The following is an 18,650-nucleotide window of genomic DNA, read 5'->3' on the forward strand; positions in this document are numbered from 1 at the left end:
ATCACTTTAGTCAATGGCATTTTAGGATTATAAATAGGTAAGACTAAGGCATATACCTGCACCCTAAATCTTGGCAAAAAAAGAAAAATGGATGAGAAAGAGGAGGAAAAACACACTAAATTCCTCGTCTTACATAAGGAATTGAAATGAGTTGTGCTGATAAACAAATAAAATAAAGGTAGAATTATAGGCAAGTATAACGAAAAGCAATACGTAACTTCTAAAAGCAATGCTATTCAAAATGAAATCTGTGCCCAGCTAATGATCCACAAACTGTATATTACTGATCTACAAGATAAAAGAATGGGAGAGTAAGCATTTAGAAAATTTCATAGCAATTTGACAGAGAAATTTTTAAGTCTGTTGAATTTAATAACTAAAAAGTAAGCTTCTATTTTGTATGCTTTTCATTTTTATTTTTAATAATTCATTTTATTGTATTTTACAAAAGTATGGCCCTATATGGACTGGAAATATTTTTTCAAAACCAATCAATCACCACAGATAGTTTGAAAAGCGTCATGCTAAACCACTGAAGGGAGTGCAAGGTAAACAGTCTAACAAAAGACAGAAAACAAAGGAAATACAAGGAATCACAAACAAAAAGAATACTTAAGAAGTCTCAAATGAGCAAATATATTTATCATATAGTTTTAATGGTTCAACACCCCTAAAAAAACAAATACTCTCGCATTAAAATTCAAAATCTAACCATATTCTGCTTATGAGATCCACACTAAAAAAAAGACACAAAAGATTAAAATGGAAAAGGTGGCAGTAATTTACCAAGCAAAAGCAGAGGTAGCAATAGTAATTCTGGAAAAAGATTTCAAGATCAAAAGCAACAGGGAAAACCTTTACGGTAAATGTCTATTGACAAAAAGCAAAATCAATAATGAATATATTATCGGATATCAAAATGTCAAAATAACATAAAAACAAAACAATTTGTAATCCAGTGAAAAATAAATAATTCTTACGAGATGACTTTACTACACTTATCATTGTCTTTAGACAAATAAAACACACAAAAAAGTAAATAAGAACATAGAAGAGTTAAACAATATACAGTAATGTGAATTTAATAAAATTTAATGCATATGTATATCCTACTACAATATTTATTTTTCGAGTAACGTTTTCTGATCACTATAAAATAGCATGAAAACTCAATAACAGTTTTTAAAACCTAAAATTTCTAGGAGGGAAAAAAGGTAACGCAATCTCTCTCCAAGTTAGTTATTATATCAAAGAGGAATCAAAAAACTAATTTTAGCCTAGTTAAATGATCATGGCAATGAGAATATTTTATGTCAAAGTTTATGGGATATAGCCAACGCTAGACTCAAAAGTAATTTCATAACTTTGATGTCTTATATTTTAGCAATCACATATATACTGCATAATTTATAGCACCCAAATTCACTCACAGAACTTATAGCTTACATTATTATCTAAAAAAAAAAAAAAAAAAAACTTATCTGGCACCATAACCAAAAGTAATCAAAATACACTTTACCACATCAAATTGCCTGTTGTTTTTTTTTAAATTTAGGAAATTCAAAACCAATAATTCTTTCAGACCTAAGACTCTTAGTATAGCCTTTTACAAATCAAAAAAATGCCAGATTAGGTGACGCAGTGTCTTTATATTAAGTAAAACAGGGTTGGCCATTGGCTTATTCATAGAATCTGAAAACATCAATCCTATTTAGTTCTGGATCTCAAAAAAGGAGAAAGAAAGAAAAAAAAAGACAGTGAAAAACAATTTTCTTCCTAGTACGATATTCCATTATAGCATAAAAACTATTTTCCCAATACCTTGTTTACAAACCCTTTTTTTTGTTCTATAAAGGAACACTTCCCAGTTGGTAGCAAAATGTGTCCTATCATTACTTGCTTTCTAAGGCTCCTGTTAGGCCACCCTTTGAATATACATCTGGCACTGCCACTATCCTACAGTTATCTTGTGATTCTGCATTTAAAAGTCTTTAAATCAAGAAGGTGGGTGGGTAAGGAAGCCAGTTTCATGTCACTCTCCACAGGTGTTTCAAGCAGCACTGCTTGCTTGGCATAAAATATCAAGCCCCTGCTATTTTCTTTAGTACTCTACTTTATTTACTTGATGGAAAATATTTGTGTGTTTCCAGGAGATTTCATAAATTATAATTCAGACAAATCTGCTGTCTAACATTCAGGAGAAATTACAATACAAGAGAAAAAAATATCAATAATACTCAACAAAGTTAAAGCCTTTGCCCAGCCTCAATGATAAAACGGTTTTAAAAGGGCTAACAGTTCAAGCTCTGGAGTCAGATTGTTGGGTTAGAATTTGAGATCCCTTATTTGGGCAAGTTTAATTCTCTGAACCTCAGTTTCCTCTTCTGTAAAATGGAGATAATTTGAGCACTACCTCTACATCATTAAATGAGAAAATATATGTAAAGTGCTTAGAGCAATTCCTGACCCACAGTAAGTATTAATAAAATTTAATTCCTCTTCCTCTTCTCTCTCCACACCCCCAACACTGAGGTACAAGGATTTAATCAAATGAAGGAGTATATGGCATAAAAAGTGTCTTCTAGAATGTTCCTTTTCCAGCATAACAGCAAAATGTTAAAGATATGGAAAAAGGAGAAAGATGTTAGAGTAAGCATCATTATCTGGGAATAGATATTACTTCCATTTCTCTACATGAGTTCTTCACAGTCTGCTATTAGACTCTCCTTGAACTTTTTTTTTTTTTTTTTTTTGCAGATTAACAGACTCTGATGAAAGGAAAGTGATCAACCTAGAATTCCCTATAACAAAAGGGCAGCATTCACGGCTCCTGAGATTCTCTATTAACTCCAAAGTCAGCAGTCTTTCCAAGTCTTTTGAAGCCTACCAACACCAAAAGGGAAGGAACCAAAGGAACAATGAGTCATCAGAACCAAGGGTTCCGCTCGCTTGAGACTTCTTAGGGGGGTCAGAGCTTATCTTGGGGAGAGGAAGGTTTAAGGATCTGGGGAAATACTGACAAATAACATGAGATTATATAGAGAGAGAAATGTGATTATAACCAATGAAATATAGAATTGGAAATCGCTTTCCACAGGATACAAATGTTTACTGAGCTGCCTCTCCTTAGAAGGAGTCCAGGAGTGTCTGGTTTGATGGCCAGAGAGAAGGAATTTTAAAAAGCTAAGGTAGGGCAGCTCAGTGGCAGAGTTCTCACCTGCCATGAGCCATGTTGGAGACCTGGGTTCGATCCCCGGAGCCTGCCCATGCGAAAAAAAAGCTAAAGGGAATTGTCACGCGGAACAGTTCATCTCACACAAGGGTGGGGAAACCTTTACTGTAAGACAACAAATTAGATCTCTTAACCCTCCTCCCGGCCTTGGGGAGACTGGCTGAGAGAACACAGCTGGCTCAGCCCAAACCCCCAACCGAAACCTTTACTGTAAGACAACAAATTAGATCTCTTAACCCTCCTCCCGGCCTTGGGGAGACTGGCTGAGAGAACACAGCCGGCTCAGCCCAAACCCCCAGCCGAGTCAGGAAGGTCTAAAACTTCTGCCACAGCCGCTTCCAAGAAGAGGGTCTGAGTCACAGCAAGACTCCGTCCAACCTGAGTCAACTCTTCCTGGCCCTCACGGCCACTTCCACATGGGGCGCGCATCCCTGCTCTCCCTCTCCGGCTCTCCGCTTCACACAATCCTCGCTCCGAGCGCTGTCAAGCAAGTAGGAAGTGCTAAGAAATGGAGCTGGGAAGTCAGTGGGTCTGTGAACTAGGGCACAGCTGCCAACCTGAGAAGGTGTCGCTTAAAGCTGAGTTACGGGGAGGGGAGGAAAGGAAGGAGGGCAGAGGAGGGTGTGCAGATCTCGCCAACAGCTTGGGCTGACCGGTGGCTGGGAAGGGCTGCAGGACTGTCCCAAGGGTAGAAAGTATCCGCCAGGAACAACAGCTAAAGGTTTGGGGGCTTCCGTGAAGACGTTAAATTTTATTTTTAAAATCCTATCAGCAGTGATGTCCCCTCTAAGGAATTAAAAATGCAGAGGTTTCTCCCTTCTTTTTTCAGCAGGAAGTTTCCAGAAAACTATCTTGGACTCGTCTCCAGGGATGGTGGGGATGGGGTAGGAGAGCATGGAATCTCCGAAGACAGCTTTCCTTAGAAGGGCAGGTGTTGAGCCCTTCTGCCCTGGAAATGGGGACATAAGGAGACTTTTAGTGTCCAGAAAATTCTGGGGGGAAACATTTTCCTTAGAAGTGGAAAGGAGAGATATGATCCTAACCTTTTGTTTTAAAAGTCTGAAAGGAAAAGTTGCCCAAACACTGAAGGGAAATTGGAGGTAAAAGAGAAAAGGAAGAAGGAAGATGGTCTGACATACGCTGGTGTGGGCAGAGTAGGGGAGGGGACAGAGAGCAAAGGAAAATGCTGTGAGATGGCCAGGTTGCCAAGGAAGTGACAAAACAGGGCATTTGCATTCAGAGACTAAATTGGGAACCAGCATCCTCTCAGGGGCCTTGGGCTCATGGTGAAGACAGAAGACTGAAGCAATCTCAGAGAGGATTCCATCCCTGACGGACATTTGTAGGTCCTTAGTGACCTCCAGGGACCCCCAAATTCATGAGAAAGAGATTATTTGGGGTTTATTGCCACTCACCAGCATCTATGCTCTGGAGATAAATGGAGGGGCATTAGATGGTCCCCAAGTATGGAAGGTACTGGGAAAGAGATGGCATGGTGTTTACAGAGACAAGTCATTTTCCTTCGATAGATGGACTCTTCTTTTAGAAAATTATACTATAGGGTCTTCACAATAAATTGAGGAAATAGAGGAATTTTATTGTGTTTATCTGAGTTTTAAAAATTGAATCCACGATGCATAGGGTATGCTTTTCATATTTCATAACATCACAAGAACATCTTAAACCCTGGATTCTACCCAGGCTGGTGTTCACCAATATCCTAAGTCCCCATGGAGTGTCTTGGGAGACCACAATTGTCTTCCCTGATTTTGACCTTAAAGGATAGCTGCATTCCAGCTTCCCTTAGAAGACAGTGGCCAGTTAGGTATGCATTAAGCCGAACTTAACAGAAAATCAGCAGAAGCTGATTTATTTTTATAACATAGGTGGTTTATTTTTCTAGCATAACAAGAAATCCAGAAGAAGACGGCACCTTGGTCCATCAGCAACACAAGCTCTTTCTATCATTGAGCTCTGCCCTCCTTAGCATTTGGGTTTTCTTCCTCACACAAGTTGCCACAGTCAAAAAGATGATGCTACAACTCTAGACATCATGTTCACATTTGAACACGAGGCTTGGTAGTGAAAGCTACACCAACCATGTCTGTCCTTTCTTGTTGGGAGAGAAAAGTTTCCCCAAAACTGGGAAGACAGGAGTGACGAACGTGCTGGAGAGTATGGGGTGTGAGTAATACCTAGGATACAGAAAATGCATGCCACAGAGAAGATTCAGGGACAGGCATCCGGAATAATTATCCAAGTACTGGGCTAGTCAATGAAGAAAGACTAAAATGCAAGCAATTTCCAGTCTCATAAGGGGAAAGAAGCTACCGGTATATATGATCAAAATTTATGAAGTCACAAAAGTTTGTGTCAATATGCTGCCCTTTCCTGGATCTTCTTTGGCCCTTTAAATGGTAATAATAATTTAACTTTTTATGTGATGCTTTAGAGTTTGAAGAACACTATTCGTTGTATACCACTGACATTCTGAAACATGTCTTAAAAAACAATTTCATACTGATTATATATGTAGAATGGAATGATCAAAAGAGGAATGTTTGCATTTGTTATGGGTTGTTGGTACTTAAAAAAATAAAATAAAATAAATAAATAAACATTTAAATACAAAAATAAACAATTTCAGGTTCGACTGTAACAGAGTTCTACATAAGGATAGAATAACATTTTTCTCAAGTAATGATAGCCAACATGATGTTGGCCTTTTTAGTCTAAATTAAACATGTTTAGCATGTTCAATAAACAGTCTATCATGGGCTCAACGTTTTTTACTGGGTTGTGAACAATTGTTCAGAGATTTTGATTTTACTCATATGGAATGGAATTTTCATTCTTAAATGTATTACGTCCTACATGAATGTCCCCCTGCACCTCGGTAGCCCTCCCATAGTCCCCGGGCCATCCCGTGGAGTCCCTCAGAAGTTGGGTCTGCCCCTCTACTGAGGTTTACTCTCATGTTCAATCCAAAGACTGATGCATCTTCTTTACCTCTTTAAGTCGTTATCAAATTCTTCAATTTCTAGTTCTAACTCCTGACAGTGTCCAACTTTTCTGCTCTCTATCAAGAGCGATCATGTCCTTTCCAGCTCTCTATCCATTTAAAAGGGCTTCTCCCACATCAGCAGTGTGATCCAAGTTTATTAAGAGCTTTCAGCATAGGATGACCTTGCAAGATATTTATATTATATTTTAATATTTATATATAATAGAAAGTAATAGATTAGATCCACAGCCTGTCCCTGATAAATACATCTATTTAACCTCTTCATTATGATAATTCCCCTAAATTAAGGGATGTCTATGATTATATTATACCTAAAGCTGTAATACAAAATGGAAGGGTTTAAAACTTGTTTTACAGATGTATGAATTGTATACACTAAAAGTATTCTCTCCAAACTTTAAATAAACATCCTAAAATCTGCTCTATATACTGAAAATTCTATTTTTTAAGGTAATCAAATCATTACCATGTAAGATATGTGTTGAACAGAATAAAAATATCTAAAATCATTTGTAGCAAGTGGTCTGTATGTAATAAACCTTTCTGATTTTCATCTTAAAACTGTGATCGATTTCAGGAACAGCCAGCGCCCCATGCTCTCACCCAATAACAAGGCTCACAGATAGCGGCTCCTCTCAGTTTCATAAGCCCTTTTTAATGAACTTGGTGATAACTGGTAAATTTTACCTCTGAATGGAATTCATTTTTCAAACTCACAGTAAACTCATGAAGAAACAAACATGTGCACAAAATCAGAATTAAGCCATAAGAGGTGGCATTTATAACTCTCTGCAAAGCTTCTCAGGCATCCCAACAAGGTCTAGAGCTCAGAAGTTCATACTAAATATTTTATTGCAATGAAACCGACACACCTTTGCTGAAAATATCTTTGAGTCAGAATGAGGTCATTCATAAAAAATGTTTTTTATGGTTAACTAGAAATTAATAAAACTTTCAATGCATCACTGTTCACTGTTTAGACTTAATCCTGAGATCTTAATATGGAGAGGTAAGCTTCTCTAAGAGTGAGACCCACATCTTCAACTTTTCTGGATTTTCTACATACTCCTCCACCTTGGTGCTCTATATTTATTGGATACCCAATGCGTCCTTAAGGCAAAACAAAATCCTACAAAGCCCCAGATGAACTGGCCTGGGCTCACCCCTCTGACCACATCTCCTGCCCTGCCCTCCATGCCTGTGCTGGCTCAACGAGCCCCAGGCCCACCAGCTTTCTTTTCTGTTCTTACAACACACCACGCTGGCTGACATCTGCTGCCCTGTCACTGCTGGCCGACTCCATAGCATTCAAGTGCTACGGAAAAAGAGGTTTCCGCAGAACAGTCACTCACAGCACCGGCCTTTGCAAATACATGCCTGGTTCCAGATTCCAGCTCACCACTTCAAACTAGGTGTATCTTTCTCTTCCTCAATGTCCTCATCTGTAAAATGGGTACAATCATGATACCTAAATAGTATAAGTGTCTTAAAAAAAAAGCTGTAAAAAGCAAAGCAACAAGACTAGATACAAAAACTCAAAAATGGACAGCACAATAATACCTAATTGTAAAGTAATCATGTTAAAACATGAATGAAGCTGCATCTGAGCTATAGGGTTTTTTTTGTCTGTCTGTTTGTTTGTCTTTTTTTTCTTTTTCCTTTTCTTTTTTTTTTACTATTATTATTTTTTTTATTTTTTTCTCTATATTAACATTCTGTATCTTTTTCTGTTGTTTTGCTAGTTCTTTTCCTAAATCGATGCAAATGTACTAAGAAATGATGATCATGCATCTATGTGATGATGTTAAGAATTACTGATTGCATATGTAGAATGGAATGATTTCTAAATGTTGTATTAATTTCTTTTTTTCTTTAATTAAAAAAAAAAAAAGTAAAGCACTTATTTGATTCCCAGAGCCTGGCCATGCCAAAAAATAAAAAAGAAAGAAAGAAAAGCATCAAGTGTTAATTGATTATGTTACACCCTCAAAGATGCTTTGCATCTAACACTGCCATGCCTCAGTCACTCTCTATTCTATCTTCCGCTTGATTTTTATAGCACTTATAACTATCTGAAATTATTTCTTTATTGAATTTTAAAATATTTGTTCTTTATTAGAATGGAAACTCCAAAAAGTACAAGGGTTGCATCTGTATTGTTGTCCATTTTAGTGCCTGGAACAAATCGTAAAAATGGAAGTGTTCTGGTTGCTGAGTGAATAAATATCTATAACTCAAAAAGGTTTAAAACAACTGTTGAGCAATCTAAGCCATTGGTCTAGGAAAAGCATTCAGTTTCAAGTTAACTTAAGTAAGTTCATGAAATATAACTTGCATTATACAGTTTTTATAAAACAATTCTGTCTTGAGTTGTAACTGCTTAGAAAACCACTTTAAGAGCAACATTCTTTCAGAAAACCAATAAACATCTTTGGAATGAAATAAAATCTTGATGTCCTTATGTTTCAAACAATTTCACAGTGTAAAATATAAATCCTGATTTAAAGTATAGAAAATATATTTAGCTCTAACTATTTGAATACATAAGGATAAAATGGGAAAGGGGACAGAGACACTAACCTGTGCTCCCTGAGACCTGAAGTTAAGGGAACCTATGGGGCTGACTGGCCCGATCTGACTAAAGCTGGGAAGTATGAAAGACCCCATAAGTGCCAATGGGTCTCCAGCTGGGAGGGAGGGGGCATCTGGGCTTCCCACCAAGGCCTAAGGGTTATGGCTGGGGCTGGCAGGTTCTCGGGACTCCACCAGGCTCCAAATGGCATGCTTGGGATAAAGGGCGCTGACCAAGAACATGTATAAAGAGAGAGTAAATACTCTAGTATGCACTCATCACCTATCCCATGCCTACCTAAGAGACTTTGGCTGGGCTCCTTTGTCTAATCCCCTTCCAGCCCCATCCATCACCATCACCAGCCCAAGGATTCTCATTATAAAACACACATCAAATCATGTCTCCCACCTCCCTGCTTAAAAGCTTCCAGTGGCTTCTAAATCTACACATCTAGCCTTACCCTACCCTTCCATTCTCTTATCTTACCACTCTCCCCACACACACCCAAACCAGCCAGTTTCCAAACACGCCATGAATTCTCCAACCCCGTGGAGATCTTGCTCATGATCTTGCCCAGCTAGGAAAGCCTTCTTGCTCTGCACAGTCTCCCACCCCCACCCCAGCCTGTCTGTACAAGGCTTAGCTTGAGCCTCACCTTCTCAAGGAGCCTCCCAACCAGCTCACAAGGAACTGATCCTTACTCAAATGTCCTTAAAGCATTTCACATTCTCAGTTTCTTATATCAGAAGTCCAAAGAGATTGCATGCCTCATCAATCTTTGTACTTTCACGGGTGACACAGAGACTGGTGCCTAGCGGGCACTCAATAAAAACTGTTCGGATTTAATTTAATGTGATTTACTCAAAACCTATAGAATGATTTTTAAATGCCTTTAGTTTCCTGCACACACATGTCTCCTTTGAGGGTCCTGGAAATCAAAAGTCTCAGTCTTTCTCTACGTGCCATAGTAGGTATTTCTAAGAGTGGACTTAAAGATTCCAAATCAAAACTATTTTTTCTTTGAGTCGCTTAATTCCCTGCTTCTTGTTAAATCCAATAACCATCTCCTTGTTCTCCAGCCCCCCAAATCCCCACGTGAAATTTTACGGTTGGTTAGAATCACATACTTTGGGAATTACAGGCACCAAAATGCCGGCAACATCAATATTGATATTTTTTTCAAGTTTCAAAACAAAATATTAACTTTCAATCCTGCTGTGAAAGTGCAGGCTTGCCTCAACTGTACTGCACCGTGGCAAAAAAAAACTCTACGGCCGAGCCATTGATCCAGGATGTGTGCAGGGCAATGAGAAGTCAAGAGAGGGGAGTAAAACCACTTCCCTGCTTTCTTCACTGGGGAGAATCAAATGGAATAATTTTACTACCACTTCCTAAGGTGGAATCTAGGAGTCCACCTGGAAAACAAAACGGAATTTTGTGAGTACTATTCATGCTAGAATAATAAAATTTGAGCCAGCATTTGGCTACCAGTTATTGAAGAGGATTGTTGGTAGCTCATGAACTTAATTCCAGTGTAACAAGTGGCAACAGAACAGCTTCTAATGTAATGCTCATCTGTGTGTTTGGTCCGATGTCTGTTCCACCCCTATGAGGTAATTAGCTAAAATCTAAAATCACAAAATAACGTAGAAGTACCTGATAATACGCCTAGTATAGACTGGAGGATCACTTGAAAGGTATGCTGCAAGAATATATTACTAAAGGTAAAGGATTAAAGATGGTGATTGATTCCTGTTTTTATATATAAAATTGACAGGTTCAAGGATATTCCAGTGAAAAGGTCTCTTACTCTTTTCAGGATAGCTATAGCCAGACTCCCTCTGGAGCCTCCCCTTGTGCTTTTTTTTTTTTTTTTTTTTTTTTTGAGCATATGAACTTGTCATCTTGTTTATTCAGCTCAGAACAAAAAGTTGTGAACCAGGGCGGGCCACGTTGGCTCAGCAGGCAAGGACACTTGTCTGCCATGCCAGAGGACCAGGGTTTGATTCCCAGTGCCTGCCCATGTAAAAAACAAACAAACAAACAAAAAGTTGTGAGCCAGTCCTCTGTGGCTCCCAAACTTTGGAATTTCAACGTCCAGTAAAAGATCTCCCAACAAAAAAGTAGGAGGTCTTAGCAGACACTGAGGTTCAGGTAGAGAATTTTTACAGTAGATAGAATCTTACAAGCAATTTGGCATTCTACCATCATTACTGCAGCAGGCTTGGCATTCCAATAGAGATTATGAACCCCTAAGGCAGTTCAAAAGAAATGACCACTTGGGTCCCAGCAGGTAACACTCGTGATCCTTTATCTAATCCTTTGCACCTGTAAGGCTTTTCCTCTTGAACCCATGGGTGGCTGCACAGAGTTGAGGGCAGAGCTGAGGTCCGCAGTAGGGCACCCACCAGCTGCCAGCCAGCCTGAGAAAGCTCAGGAGGTTACCTGGCCAGTGTCAGGGCTACAGTTAATCAACTACAGCATTTGAAATCTTTAAAGCTGCCAAAATAGTTCTCTTCTGTTAATATGACAGATTTCACCAATTCCTATATGCTTATAAATTCTGCTGAAATGAAAAATAACAACATACTGAAATAGTTAAACGAAATATAACATCTTGAATTTGCTTCAAAATGACGGGGTGGGGGCAGTTATAGATGAAATAGGTTTGCCAGAACTTGAAAAATTTTGAAGCTGAATTGGGGGGGGGGCATGGAGGTTTCAATATAATATGCTCCCTACCTTTGTGTATGTTTGAAACTTTCCAAAACAAAAAGTAAGAAATAAGTATGAAGAGAAGTTTGAAAGAAAGCTACTAAAATGCTGTAGAACAATCTATACAATACATTAAAATGACTGTCTGGTCTAACTGCTTAATGTGTAACAATCTACACAGTACAAGAACAGGGCAAGCCTCAGAGACTTTAATCTTGGCTCCTATACTCACACGGTTTAATTATAGGGGTGCAACTGAAGCTTTGGTAAAGTAAAAAAATAAATAAATACTAAGGCACCTTTTGAAATTTGGAACAGGTTACAAAACATACATGATGCAATCTTTACTGACTTTTTGTCTACTCAGTCTTCGTAAAGATTTCTGCTATGCAAAAGTAAACAAAACACAATTCAATTTTTAAATGCTGTAAACTTGGCCTTGCATGGTGAAGACCCATGCAGGTAAAAGCTAATCCTGCAGAGGAACGCGGCATAGCAGCAGAGGATAACAAAAAAAGGAGGCTTTACAGTCCTTTAGTGTTTGAACTTTTGACCTCCTCCCAAAATGTCATGAAAGAATTTCTAAACCATGGGACTAGAAAGAATGCTTTCTTCCTTGAAACCGTTCCATAAAACATCAACTATTTGCTATATACACTTTTAACCACTGGGCCCAAAGTGCAAAACTATAAGGTATATTCTAAAAGAGATGTAAACTGAATTAAGGAAGAAAAAAGAAAACGAAGCCGTGCAATAAAAAAGCAGCAAGTCAACGCAACACTGGAAGCGCGACAGCAAATAACGCCTTTGGGGCTCTCTTCCCCTTTACATTATTCCCCTTTTGCTGAGGATCAGACTTTCCTGTTCTCTCCGTGTCCCTACCTTCTTTCACACGCGCAAAATGACCCAAAGAAAGACGCGCTCGAGATTCAACACATTTAAAACGAAATATACACCTTTATCTGGTAGAGAAATGCCTGCGCTTTTAACTTGGTCAACACTTACAGCTGCCTGACGCCACACGTCTCCCGAGGAGAAAGCAGCCAGGGACCGCGCGGGGGGCAGTGTCGCCGTCCTCGGAAAGTGCGTCCTGGGAGGTGGCCGCGCACCCACCTGCCCCCCGCAGCCCGTCGCGTCAGAGCCCCCTTGCCACCTGGACCCTCCCTCTTACCTCTCTCTCGTTCCCACAGCCCCACGCCCCGAGGACCACGGGACAGGTGAGACTCGCACACCCCGAGCAGCCGCCGCCCGGCCGAGCCCCGCGCGCTGTCGCCGGGCCGCCTACCTGCGCAGCCCCAGGCACCGCCCCGCCGGTGCGCGCCAGGGAGGCTCCCGCGGGCTCGGGGAGGCGTGGGGTGGGGGTGGGGGGAGGTACACATCCCTTTTTAGGTGCCAGGAAGTTCCCCAATCCGGCGCTTCCAGAGCGCCACGGGTCCCTCCCCCGGCCAGGGCGCGGGAGGTGGAGGGAGGCGCCGGGCACCGAGGGGAGCGGGGACCTGCAGGCCAGCGCAGGGCCGGGAGTCACCTTCACCTGGAGCGGGTCGGGGCGGGCCGGGGCGGGGCTGGGGGGTCCGCGGCCAGGACAGGCGGGGCGGCGGGGCGCACTCACCCAGGCAGCGGATGTGGAACCCCGAGGGCGGCCGCAGCGCCCGGCGCGTCCAGCCCTCGCGCAGCGCCTCCAGATGCTCCTCCTTGCCCTGGATCAGCAGGACCTGCTCGTCGATCCAGCCCAGGAAGAAGGTCTCGGCCACGGCGGCGGTGACCTTCTTGTTCCAGAAGTGCTGCATGTTCTCGGCTTTGAAGTCGGCGAAGATCTCGTAGCCGATGTGGTGCCGGGAGAGCTGCCGGGGCTGGGCCGGGGCCACCCGCGGGGCCGTCCCGGGCCTCTCCGCCGCCGGCCCCTCGGCGGGCCCCAGGACGATGGCCAGAGAGTGAGGCGCGATCTGCAAAAACTTCTCCATCTTCTGAGGCATCCCCCGGGCCAACGCGGCCACCCAGCTCAGCGCAGACGCGGCCTCTCCGCGCTCCCGGGACCAGCCACCCGAACGTCGCCGCGCGGCAGGCGGGGAGCGTCAGTGACACCCGCTCCGCACCCCCCCGCCACCCGACCCCGGGGGCCGGGGCTGTCGGCGCCTCCCTCACCCCCAGCCTCCCAGGGCTCCTGGCGTAGTCCCCCGGAGGGCGCAGCGGCTCCCGGCGCGAGAGGCGGAGCCGAGCCCTTTCCGCGCGCCTGGGCCGGCCGGGCTGCGTTACCTGCAACTCCGGGCCACCCTCCGGGAACCGCTCATTTTCCAGTCGCGGCACCCTCGCCTCCCTTGGCGCCGGGCGTCCCCAGCGGAGGCGGAGACGCGGGAGGAGGCGGCCCAGGGGGCGGGCAGTTCCCGCCGAGGCCCGAGAACCCCCGCCCCTGGCTGGCCGATGCTGGAGGAATCCCGAGGAATCAGAGGTGGGAGATGGCCGAGGGGGCGTGGGGTGCGCCAGGGGGTGTGAGTTCAGGTGGCGGGGGCTCTGGGGCGATCCGGAGGCGGGGGACGCGCGGCGGCACTTGGGAGGCACCGATTCCCGGGCTGGGAGCGTCGCTCCTCCCACGCTCCACCCCCGCACCCACCACCCACCTCCCGCTGGGACAAGTGGATTCGCTGACTGGTCAATGTAGCCTTGGAAGTGGCTTTTAAAAAAACTTAGTCAACCACGAAGAATTGTCATCAGTCCCTCCTTCCAAACTCTTGGGGAACTGCTCCAGGCTCTCCACAGTGTAGCGTGGACCTACTCTAGAAGGTAGACCTACGCACTGATTGCAAGTGTCGTCTGCACAAGGATCAATTAGGAGAAAACAGAAATCCATCCGGAAAGGTAACGATTATGCTTTTAAAAGCCTTTGTTCAACTTTGCTTCCGTGCAAAACTCTGTTTTGCTTAATTCCCTTGTCACATCTAAAGAGGTGAATGTCTTAAGAAAAGCAGCGTTTGGGAGGGGCTCACACTACATCTGCCTGGAGCAGTGGTACTCAGGCTTCGGTGGCGTTAGAATCACCTGGACACTTGTTAAAACCGAAATCTAGAGTTTCTGATTCAGGAGTTCTGGGGTGGAGCCTGATAATTTTTTATTTCTAACAAATTCCCAGATGACGCTGATGCTGCAGCTCCTGGCACCACATTTTGAAAACCACTGACACAGAAAAAAGTTGTCTGCGCCCTGAGCTGGGATCGGGGGCGGGGGGGGAGGGGTGTGACTGGGGTCCGGGGAGGTGGGGGGTGACTGCTGACCTCTTGCAATTTTATTATCATGAAAACTCACTAAAGAGCTCCGTTTTAGACTTAGTGAAGGATGACCTTGAACAAGTCACTTAAGTCCAGTTCCCCAACTGCAAAATGGAAGTTAAATTGAAGGAAATCGAGGCACCTTGAGTTATAAAATTCCGAGTCAGCACAAGTCAGCCTCCGGAAGCCTCAGAAAGGTTTGGAATGAGAAAGACGGGTGGAGCTCAGGCTGCTGTGAAGGCTGTGCATCCTGCCTGTAGAATTTCCCAGGCCTCTGCCCTGTGGAGAGACTTTATTTTCTTGCCTGGCTTTTAGCACTTTAGCACTAAGCCTCAATTTGGCACCGTTAAAATGCCAGGTTCTTTGCCCTCCCTTCTCAATGCCTGCGCCTCAGGGAGAGAGGAAGTGGCGGTGGCTGGAAAATGGAAGAAGGACACATGTCACACTTGTGACAGTGTTTTCTTTTGCATTTATCTTTCTTATTTTGACTTAATCTCAGATTTTTCTCTAAATAAAAATTGAAGGAACAGTACAGAGAATACCCACATACCTTTAGCCAGATTCCCCAGTTGTTAACGTTTTTCTATACTTGCTTTATTCATGTCTCTTTCTCACACATACCCACACAAGTCATTTTTTTAAATATTTGAGTTTCTCAATTATTAAGTCACTATTTTACCCTTTGTAATTAATAAATATCTTTTTGAAGTCTATCTTGAGACTTTGTAAATATCCTATTACTCCTCAGATTTGTACCCATTGGTTTTAGCAGTCATTGATGATTCTGTCTGACCCAATTATTATATAATAGCTGCCAAGTTGTGCTTTTCTAATTCAGTCATTACTTCTACATTTTTTAGTTGGTGCTTTCTCTTCTGCTTGCTTTTTTTTTTTTTCTTTCTTTCTGTCTTGCTTTACATCAGAAAGGATCAGTGGATTTTTACTTTCTTCACTGGGTTGTAATCCTTAACTGTCATTATTTTTATGATTATATAGCCCCAAATTTGACCAGGGAAGCCTGTAATAGCTGACTGCTATGTCCTTTTGACTTGTCCCCATCACTCTCCAAGCACTTCCTTACTTTTTTGGCACAACAAAGTGTTTCAGGTTCATCTTGTACTTTCCCTGCCCTGGCCAGGGAATCAGCTATTTTACCATGGAGCTCTGGTTTATTTTAATAGAGAATGGCATTTAGAAACCAAGATCTGGGCACTAGGTGGACTCATCCCTACTGGGTTGACATTCATTTTTATTTAATACACTTATTCATGATGATTTTGAACCTTCTAAGATACTGAACTTCTCTCCTTTAAAATAAAATGTCCTCAATCATTGGTACTGTAAATTTTAGGCAGTGTGGCTTAACAGAGTTTGGCTATGGAGTGGGATGATGTATGTTCAAACTATTTATCAGAAACATGAGGGACTTCAGCAAGTTACCTAGCTGACCCTCAGATTTCTTTTCCCTAAAATAGAGGGCTGTTATGAGAAGCAAAGTAACACATATAAAGTGCATGATAACAGTAAGCACTCAATAGAAAACTAACTTCCTCCCTTTCTAGTCATTCACACATGAGTATATATCTCTTTCCTTAGTGTGGCTTTTCCTTCACTGACTTCTGTGTCTCCCAAAGCCCAGAATACAATTGCATTGCAATTTTCAGGCTTTTCCCTCCATTGAATAAAGCAAATGCTTTGATCAGAGGTGGAGATTTTGCATACCTTATCACAAAATGCTTTTTAAAAGTCATATAATCACAGGAATGAAGGACTGTAAGAGTCACTGAGACAAGCTACCCCTCTGGTGACTAAATCCCCTCCAGACCTTTTCTAAATGATTGCTCTGTTTATTCAAGAGCATCTCATGCTCTAGCCCATTCCGTATGTGTACTCATAAACCTTGTGCCTTATTTACAGTATCCACTCTGTCTGGGGTCTCCTGCTCTGCTTCTTTTTTCATTAGTCCCTGCCTACAAAGTCTCTCACAGGCCCGTTATCATCTTCTGGATGCACAAGAATCTTCCCTAATCCACCCTAAACCATGGTGCTTCAAGGTGTCAAAGCAAAACCTTGTTCAAATTTGGGGACACTCCTGGTCACCTGGCCCCAAAGCAGCTATGTCTATGACCAGGAACTACCAAGTCTCCCCAAAAGCAACTCCTTCATTTTCCATCTTCAACAAAAACACCTAAACTTCCACAAGAACAAACAGCCATTTACAAGTATGAAATATCTTTTTCTCATGGAAAATAACTGCAACAATGCCTTCAACACAGGCAACCTTTGACCTTTTTTACCAGATATTTTTCCCATTTGAACCACATCTCTAACATCTCCTGTCCAATTATAGGCTCTGCTTTAGTTTTGTATAATGAGATGGCTTATTTGAACAATTTTCTCAAACAATGTATTTCTTTATATAAAAAGAACAGTGTATTCAAATATCCACCTGTTGAAAGATTGCTTGAAATAATGCGCTTTCCATCTTCTGCTATTCCTATCCAAGCTTGAAGGTCTCAGAGCCATGTTTCAATCAAGATGAAGGCTAAAGAGTTTCCCTCCTCTCCCATTCTTGCATCTGCAATAAGAAAGCCTTTCTCCCAAATACATAGCTTAGCAGCTCACCTTAGCAGTCCTAAGATGTTAAAATGTCTGGTTGAGTTCAACATACTCCTTCCACATTTAGCTCCAGGAGTCATTAACTGCCTAGGGCAGCAATTCCTCATGATAATGATAGCAGAGTAAGATTTATTCACTATTTTGTATGTCAGGGTCTTTAATCCTTCCAATAGCCCTATGAGGTAGGTATTATTACATTGCCATTTTATGTATGAGGAAACTAAGGTCCAAAGAATGAAAGTAATTTGTTTAGAATTCTCCAGCCATGTATGGCAAGGCTGAAATCTAAACCTAAGCAGTCTGTCTCCAAAGCTCAATACCATGCTGTCCCATCTGTTCCATTTAGCTTACCAGCCACTGGCAGGTGAAGTTTTCCAAAAAGGTCTTCCAACAATGTCTCTTGAATAAATGACATTTGACGTTTGTATTGGTTATCTATTGCTGCACAACAAATTACCCCCAATATTTAGCTGCTTAAAACTACAAACATTTACAATCTTACAAATTCTGTAAGTTAGGAATCTAGGCACAACTCAACTGGGTGCCTCTGGCTCATGGTCTCTGATGTGGTTGCAGTCAAGCCGGGGCTGCAGTCTCATCTGAAGACTCAACTTTGGAAATGATTTTCTTCCAAGTTCATTCACAATGTGGTTGGCAGAATTCAATTCCTTGCAGGATGTCAGACTGAAGGTATCAGTTCCTCATTAGCTGTTGGCTGGAGACCTCCATCTATTTCTTGCCACATGAACCTCTCTGTAGGGTAGCTCATAACATGTCAGATAACTTCTTTCAGAGCACCTAAGAAAGAAGTCAGAGTCTAATCTTAGAAGTGGCGTCTCACCATTTCTGCTGCATTCTCTTTGCTTGAACTGAGTCATCAAAGCCAGCCCATACTCAGAAGGAGCAGATTACACAAAGGCATGATTACCGAGAGGTAGACCTCATTTAGGGTCATCTAGAGACTGCCTACCACAGCATCTATAAGGAACCAAGAAAAGGTTCCACTAATGTGGAATAAAATTACATAGGAAAAGAGTAACTTCTAGTTAAAATGTTCTTCATTACATATAGATAGAAACTTCTTGCAACACATATGCATGTGTACACAAATACCAGAAGAACTATTGATCTTCTGAACAGGAAGGGTCACCTTGAGAGAATGCATCATCAAAATCCAATGGAAAAATAAATAAGTAAATAGAAATACAAAAAAATTAAAAGTTTTAA

At 42.0% G+C, this 18,650-nt stretch overlaps 1 protein-coding gene and 1 long non-coding RNA gene across 3 annotated transcripts in view; one reads left to right on the forward strand and one right to left on the reverse strand.

The window, feature by feature from the left end:
* The window catches only part of STOX2 (storkhead box 2), a 222,435-nt gene extending 208,875 nt beyond the window's left edge, over positions 1–13,560 (reverse strand). Inside the window, exon 1 of one of the 2 annotated variants that reach the window (XM_077144182.1) lies at positions 13,154–13,560. In XM_077144182.1, the coding sequence (XP_077000297.1) occupies positions 13,154–13,517 (364 nt within the window). In that variant the 5' untranslated portion in view covers positions 13,518–13,560. Of the gene's footprint in view, positions 1–12,715; positions 12,811–13,153 lie in introns of those variants that run through there. The other variant, XM_077144183.1, reaches the window with a different exon arrangement.
* Positions 13,561–13,925: 365 nt separating this feature from the next.
* The window catches only part of LOC143670017 (uncharacterized), a 92,065-nt gene continuing 87,340 nt past the window's right edge, over positions 13,926–18,650 (forward strand). Inside the window, exon 1 of the long non-coding RNA XR_013169208.1 lies at positions 13,926–14,397. This is a non-coding gene — a long non-coding RNA (uncharacterized LOC143670017). The remainder of the gene's footprint in view (positions 14,398–18,650) is intronic.

This window comes from Tamandua tetradactyla, chromosome 26 (assembly GCF_023851605.1).
Source record: "Tamandua tetradactyla isolate mTamTet1 chromosome 26, mTamTet1.pri, whole genome shotgun sequence".
Lineage (NCBI taxonomy): Eukaryota > Metazoa > Chordata > Mammalia > Pilosa > Myrmecophagidae > Tamandua > Tamandua tetradactyla.